General features: G+C 32.3%; 1 protein-coding gene across 4 annotated transcripts in view; it reads right to left on the reverse strand.

Moving 5' to 3' along the window:
- The window catches only part of LOC114339196 (perilipin-4), an 82,952-nt gene extending 79,620 nt beyond the window's left edge, over positions 1 to 3,332 (reverse strand). For 2 of the 4 annotated variants that reach the window (XM_050652534.1, XM_050652535.1), the window contains exon 1: positions 3,073 to 3,332. In XM_050652534.1, coding sequence (XP_050508491.1) covers positions 3,073 to 3,097 — 25 coding nt within the window. In that variant the 5' untranslated portion in view covers positions 3,098 to 3,332. The remainder of the gene's footprint in view (positions 1 to 3,072) is intronic. The other 2 variants (XM_050652536.1, XM_050652531.1) reach the window with 1 other exon arrangement.
- Between the last annotated feature and the right edge of the window lie 5,085 nt (positions 3,333 to 8,417).

The following is an 8,417-nucleotide window of genomic DNA, read 5'->3' on the forward strand; positions in this document are numbered from 1 at the left end:
ATGGCAGAATTTTCCTTTAAATAAATACAACAGATTTTTCTCATCTATTTATTATAAAAAAGATTGTGTAATGAAGAAATAATTTCAAGAGTTTGACTGGTGTATTCTAAATCCAAAGATTGGGCAAATGAACGCAATAAATGTCATCAACTACCTATTGAACCTATTCACAAAAAATAACCTCATATATCTATTTCCAAACTTAGTACTTAATTGCCATACGAATTTTCTTAACATTACTTGTGACAGTAGCTAGTGGGGAAAGAAGCTTTTTAAAACTTATATAATAAAAAATGGCGAATATTTATTGCCAATAAAAGTTACCATGGCTTAATTCGGCAACTAAGATCAGACAACGTCGCATTTAAAACAAAATGCCAAATATACAAAACCTTAATAAGACCGGTACTCACATACGGCTCAGAAACCTGGACACTCACTAAACGAAAGGAAACATTGCTACTAGCCACCTTTGAAAGAAAAATCTTGCGACACATATATAACAGCACAAAAGAAAATGGAATTTGGCGAAGAAGGTACAACTTTGAACGATACGAAATATACCAGGATCCGGATATCATAACATTCATTAAAATAGGACGGCTGCGGTGGATGGGACATGTAGAAAGAATGGAAGAAGGCGAAATACCAAACAAAATATTCAAACAGATGCCAGTAGGAAAAAGAACAAGAGGAAGACCGAAGCTGAGATATTTAGAACAAATAGAAAATGATATAAAAACCTTAAAAATAAAAAACTGGAGAAAAAAAGCACGAAACAGATCAGAGTGGAGAAGAATCCTGGAACAGGCCAAGACCCAGAAAGGGCTGTCGAGCCAATGAGGATGATGATGATGATGATGATAATAAAAAATGATCTTCGATCCACAGTGGAGACAAGAAAGGTTTTCAGACTTATCTCTCTTAAGTATTGAAAAGGATATTTTAGAGAATATTGGATGTTTATTGGATATTTTCCGGTAGATGGCTCTAGTTCATCCGTGACATTTCTTTCTTTGCAATTCGGAAAGGCCCAAAGTGCGATACCTGGAGAAATCGGAGAGAAGAGGATATGGGACTACTGACGAGGGGGAAAAGACCTCCGAAACCGGTATATACTCTTCCTGCACTCTCCGATTTAACCAGAGTATTATGCAGCTGCTGCATTTTCGTGTTGCAAAGAAATTGAAAATGTTTATACATTTTTAATATTGGATGTGTTTGACATTATTAAAACATGTGGCTTAAAAAGGCTAGAAAAAACAGTTTACTTATTAGTAGATATGTTAACATCCTGTCCTGGATTTATATTTATGTATTTATTCTTTTAATAGAAGAATGCTCCCATAATCATGGGCCCCATATAAAAAATTTTAGGGGGGCAGATGTGAAGATGTGCACAATACAATGTTGTATACTTTGGATTACAATATACAGGGTGTCCAGAAACTCTACCGACAAACGAAGACAGGAAATTCTTCAGATAATTTTAAGATAATTTAACCCAATTCACTTAGTCCGAAAATGCTTCCTAAGGGAGCTAGAGCTCTTTGAAGATGGAGTCTTGTAATTAGTTTTTCTTAAATACCTCCGGAACGCTTCTATTTAGAAAAACAAAAATTGGTACGCGTATTTATCTTCAAGATATAAATCAATCCATCCATTGCAAATTTCTAGTACCGATCATAGGCGTCCGTTTTGGGTAGGGCAACGGTTATTTTATCGCATAACTTTTTTATCTTTAACTTTTATGCATTTCTGACACTGAATTATTAAATTGTGAAGTATTCTCTAGTACTAAAAGGTACTCTGGTTTTAAAACGGTAGGACACACCGTTTTCTAGAAAAATCGATTTGAAAATTTTTCGCTTTTTGAATTAAAAAAAAAAAAAATAAATAAAAAAAAGCTGTTTAGAAAGACGAAAACTGGTACATTTATTTATATTCCAGAGATAAATCGATTTCATTAATTGCGAATTTATAGTACTGGTCATAGGCGTCCGTTTTGGGTTGGTCAACAGTTATTTTATAGCATAACTTTTTTTTCTTGAATTTTTGAGTATTTTTGACACTAAGTATTTTATGTTGGTAAAATACTTCATTTTTTGTTGAAAAGTTCTTTCAATTTTTTTTCAAATTCCAAAAACGAAAAACTTTCAAATCGATTTTTCTAGAAAACGGTGTGTCCTACCGACTTTGTGAATACCTCACAATTTAATAATCCGGTGTCAAAAATGCATAAAAGTTAAGGACAAAAAAGTTATACGATAAAATACCCGTTGCTCTACCCAAAACGGACGCCTATGACCGGCACTAGAAATTCGCAATGAATGGAATCGATTCATCTCTGAAAAGTAAATATGCATATTAATTTTCGTTTTTCTAAATGGAAGCGTTCTGGAGGTATTTAAGAAAAACTAATTTCATGACGCCATCTTCAAAGAGCTCTAGCTCCCTTAGGAAGCATTTTTGGACTAAGTAAATTGGGTTAAATTGTCTTAAAATTATCTGAGGAATCTCCTGTCTTCGTTTGTCGGTAGAGTTTCTGGACACCCTGTATAGCTTAAAGCATCCGAAAAGCTAGGGGGCCACGGTCCCCCTCTGCCCATGGGTATGGACGCCCATGCCCATAATGGGTCCATATGTTGTATTCCTATATTAAATAAACTCTATATGCTTCTTACAATTTTTTAATGTAAAATTATTTTAAGTTTGTGTTTTACAAATTAATGCTTATAAACTTCTGGGACAGTCTTGGCGCTAGGGTAAAAGATGTCCGCCTGCAAAACTAGCATAGGCGCCCTTCGGTTTTTTTAAATTACTATTTTTATAACACCAGCAGAAAAAAGCTCAATTTGTTGCCCCCAAACAGGGGTGGCCGCCTGCGCAGTGCATCCCTTGCAGGTCGGTTATCGTCGGCCCTATCTGGGAAGGCAGCCAAATTACTCTCGCACCTGGGCGGCAAATACCCTAGGAATGGCATGTTCAAATATATATTCTCTTCGTATATTCTTTGCGTTACTTAAATAGTATAGTTTAATGTGTAAAAAATAAATAATACATTATTCTTACTTGTTATTGAAGACCAAAAGGACATCTTGCATAAATAACCAGAAGCACAAATTGAACTAAAACCACTCAAAAATCACTACAAATAGAAAAATACCGATTTCGCTGCGTTAGAAACTAATAGCTTCAGCCTATTAACTTAACTCTGCGATGCGTAGGACTCGCACTGACTCCACTCCACTATTATATTCTTGGACTTGAATAGATCTTGAAATTTGTAAAACTGAAACTATTTGCCGCCGCGGCCGCTGTTTGCCGCTATTACCGCCTTGACATTGAAAGCTATTTCAGAGAGATGAAGCGCAGATTACGCTTAATTTTTTTTATTTATTATGGAAATGATTTTGTTAGTAGTTAGACACGCCCCGCGGATTTTAAAATGATAGTGCCAATTGCCAATTATTATAAGAGGTGATTCATACCTACATCTGATATTTAAATATAAAAAAGTCAGGAATAAAAAGTAAATAATACGCCAGTCAATGGGAGCAAGAATAGGATATTACCTCCGAACTCTATCCTACTGCATGGATTTTAATGAAATTTTGGGCCTAGCCTCTACTTATCACCTAATTCAAAGTCTACCCTATGCCGATGTGTGCTTTTATCTTGGGGTGGTTCCCACCCCTTCTCAGGGCTGGAAAATTTTTTGGTTAAAATTATCACGGAATTCGCTAGAGAACCTAATTCTAAACAAAAACTGTTCTATAATTTTTTTTGAAAACTCAATACTTTTTGAGTTATTCGTGGTTGAAAATTGGCCATTTTCATTGATACATAATACCTTTTCGAACGGTTTTTTGCGAATACCTTAAAAACTATGCATCTAATTAAAAAACTATATTCAACATTTTTGTAAGTTATAAAAAAAAGACACACTTGCCTCCATAACTCTTTTAGTTATAATAAGTACAAAAAGAGATATGGTAGGTGAAAATAATTTGGTTTTGGTACATTCTCAAATTGGTGTATTCAACTTGAATTAAATTATACAGTTGTAAAGTTATAAGTAAATTATACAGTTGTAAAAATATAACACACCCAATAAATTTAACATATATATTATCACAAATTAATAATACAGAATTAATGCAATTATTTATAGAACATATTAAAAATATAAAAATCAAATTATAAACTAACTAACGTGAAGATCGAAATTAAAACCTATTATATAAGTAAACCTGTGTTTTTGCCTGATGTGGTATTTCCACTGACCAGTGGTCATTCCTTATAAAGTATGTACAATAAGTAGGATAAAAAATGTTAAGTAGATAGGTATAGGAAAAGATATTGTAAAATAAATGAGCAAAATTGGTGAATCGGCGAATGAGCCTTGAAGGGCCCGTAGTCATACAACTCCAAAGAAAAAAAACTTGAAATAACAGAGAAACGGTCGATTTTAGGTGTATAATGCTACCAATATCTTTTGTAGTGCTTGAAAAGACCTTTAAAATAAGCTATATTAAAGGTCCATTACATTAAAACTAAGCGAGATATACTGCAAACAAAATTGATTACTAATGTGTTTTAAGAAAAAATGAGAAGTAATTTTAACCCCCATCCACCAAAATGTAAATGCATCGTTTTCTTTCTACCATACCTTTTACTATAGTGATATTTCTATGTTCAGAAAGTTGGACGGGTTTAAAATGAACGGTTTTTGAAAAAAAAAAGATCAAATTATATAGAGCGTTTTTAAATTTTCTTAAAAATCTTCCTTTTTCTCCATGTAACTTGAAAATGATAAGAGATACAGTAATGAAAAATAAAAAGGAAATTTTTATTTGAAAAAACCCTACATTTTTGTGTGGTATATTTTTTTCGTATCTCTTATAATTTTCGAGTTACAAGGAGAAAAAGGAAGATTTTTAAGATTATTTCATTCATAGGAGATTCTGACGAATAGAAAGCTACAGAAATCTAAATTAAACTGATAATTTTTGATAATTTCCCGTCGTAAAGTATATTACGTCAGATGCCCTTCGTTGCTACGAAAAAATACATTCAGTGACATTAATGACAATTAATGTTTTAAAAATTATAAAAGTGATGACTCTCAACCGTCAAATATTTATAACAACTGTGTGTTTAATTGTACTAATTTGTACTTACATAAATAAATTACAATAAAATTTTGGTTTTGAACAGTTTTATTCATGAAATAATCGCAACAAATTGCATTCGATCTCTAAAATTAATATAGAATTTCAGAGCTCTTGTGCAATTACTGATGATTATTTCATTCATAGGAGATTCTGACCAATGGAAAGCTACAGAAATCTAAATTAAACTGATAATTTTTGATAATTTTCCGTCGTCAAGTATATTACGTCAGATGCCCTTCGTTGCTACGAAAAAATACATTCAGTGACATTAATGACAATAATGTTTTAAAAATTATTGACTTTCAACCGTCAAATATGTATAACAACTGTGTGTTTAATTGTACTAATTTGTATTTACATAAATAAATTACAATAAAATTTTGGTTTTGAACAGTTTTATTCATGAAATAATCGCAGCAAATTGCACTCAACCGACTCGATCTCGATAAAATTAATATAGAATAAATTAATATTCTCGATAAAATTAATTATAGACTCGATAAAATTAATATAGAATTTTTGACCTTGCGACACTTTGACATAATTTCACTCGCCTTCGGCTCGTCAAATTAAAACTGTCAAAGTGTCACTCGGGAAAAATTCAATAATTTTAGAGCTCTTGTGCAATTACTACTGATAATTTCCCGTCGTCAAGTATATTACGTCAGATGCCTTTCGTTGCTATGAAAAAATACATTCAGTGACATTAATGACAATTAATGTTTTAAAAATTATAAAAGTGATGACTTTCAACCGTAAAATATTTATAACAACTGTGTGTTTAATTTGTACTTACATAAATAAATTACAATAAAATTTTGGTTTTGAACAGTTTTATTCATGAAATAATCGCAACAAATTGCACTCGATCTCTAAAATTAATATAGAATTTTAGAGCTCTTGTGCAATTACTACTGAAAATTTGAAAATGAGCTCTATAATTTGATCTTATTTTTTTCAAAACCATTCATTTTAAACCAGTCCAACTTTTTGAACATATAAATAACACTATAATAAAAAGTATTGTAGAAGGAAAACGATGTATTTAAATTCTGATGGATGAGGGGTTAAATACACTTATACACCTAAAATCGACCGTTTCTCTGTTATTTCAAGTTGAATACACCGATTTGAGCATGCAACAAAAAACAAACTCTTCTTTCCTACCATATCCCTCTTTCTATTTTAACTAGAAGATTTATGAAGGAACGAATCTCTTTGTTTTTTTTATAACCTTCAGAAATATTTTGTACAGTTTTTTGTTAGATGCATAGTTTTTAAGGTATTCACAAAAATCCGTCCGAAAAGGTGTCATTTTTGAATGAAAATGGCCAATTTTCAACCACGAATAACTCAAAAAGTGTTGAGTTTTCAAAAAATATTTATAGAACAGTTTTTGCTTAAAATTAGGTTCTCTAGCCTCTTCCATGGTTATTTTAACCAAAACATTTTTCACCCTCGAGAAGGGGTGGGAACCACCCCCAAGATAAAAGCGCACATCGGCATAGGGTTGACTTTGTTTCATGAGCTATTCCCTACTTACTGCGAAAATATTAAGTCAATCGATGTAGTAGGATGGAATTCGGAGCCAAATACCCTCATTGACTGCCCTATAATAGTGTGCATTGAACACAATTAGTTTTTCTTTCAAAATAGAAAATGAGACATCACAAGCAATAGAAATACGTAGAGGAGTACGACAGAGATGCATTTTGTCACCACTGCTATTTAATGTAGGTATGTAGTGAAAGTATCTGCCAGGAAGCCCTTTTGCAAGCAAACGAAGGAATCGTAATCAATGGAGAGGTTGTAAATAATATTCGATACGCGGACGACACTGTACTAGTTGCAAGAACAGTAGAAGAATTACAACGATTACTTACAAACAAAAATATTGCTTGCAACAATTATGGCATAAATATCAATATCAAAAATCCAAGTATATGGTCTTCAGTAAAAGCATGACACAACCAGCACATATTAGTATAGTCGGTTCGCTAAACTCAGACACAACTTGCTAGTGATTTTAGCAAGTAATTTTGCCAATTTGGTAAAATTGGCCAAAAAAAATAATTACTAAATAGTTAATAATTACTAAATAAATAGGAATTTTGCCAATTTTGGCAAAATTAGCAAAAAACAAAAAAATTATCTACTAAAATCATTAGCCAGTTTTGTCTGAGTTTAGCGAACCGACTATATAAACGACATTCAAATTAAAAAAGTATCAAGTTACAAATATTTACTTGGGAACTTTAATAAACGAAACTGGAGACCAAAACAATGAAATAAAAAGACGTATCGAAATTACCACTATTACCAGGGCCCACCTTCATAAAGATGAGAACATTCTTCTGCAACAGAGATATAGATAAGCGTCCCTCTACAATTAAGAATACTAAGAGGCTACGTATTTAACACGCTATTATACGGTGTAGAGGGCTGGACTCTTAAACAGAACAACACAAAAATATTAAAAGTTTCGAGATGTGGTGTTCCCGTCGAATGCTGAAGATAAGTTGTGTTGAAAGAGTCACAAACTTTGAAGTAATACGAAGGATAGGAAAATACCCAGAAATCTTGTTAACGATAAAACGAAGAAAACTCTAATATTTGGCTCACCTGATGATTATTAAATAGACATTACTTCAAAATATAATGCAGGAAAATAGAAGGAAAACAGAATCCAGGCCGTAGAAGAATGTGCGGAATTGGAGAGAGCGGTTTGGCTGCACTACTAATGAACTCTTTAGGTCAGCTGTAAACAAGGTCAGGATAGCCCTAATGATTCAAATATCCGATGGGAGTGGTACAAGAAGAAGAAGAAGAAGAAGAAGAAGAAGAAGAAGTTGTTCTACATAAGAAAAAAGCTTTATCTAAATATTCAGCATGCTTACTTGTTTATATAAAGTTTTTTCTTCTTCAAGTTTCATCTTCTATTAGACCAAGTGGTGAGACTGCTCCCGTCTGAAAAAATTTCTAATTCGATTTCTTTGTGGATTCCTATTCAAAAATGTCCTCTTTAAACAAATCTGATGGGTGCCGAGCGGAATTTTTGGGCAGAAATTGTTTAAACAATTTTTTTAAACAAATACAAAATATCACTTTTTTTGACCCCAAAAATGTTCTTTTAGATTTTTTGGGTCATTCTAAACAAGAAAGGTATCTAGTGATTTTTCTCAAAAATTGATAGTTTTCGAGTTATAGTCGATTTAAAATCTGAAAAATGCAAAAATGCTC

The sequence above is a fragment of the Diabrotica virgifera genome, chromosome 5 (assembly GCF_917563875.1).
Source record: "Diabrotica virgifera virgifera chromosome 5, PGI_DIABVI_V3a".
Lineage (NCBI taxonomy): Eukaryota > Metazoa > Arthropoda > Insecta > Coleoptera > Chrysomelidae > Diabrotica > Diabrotica virgifera.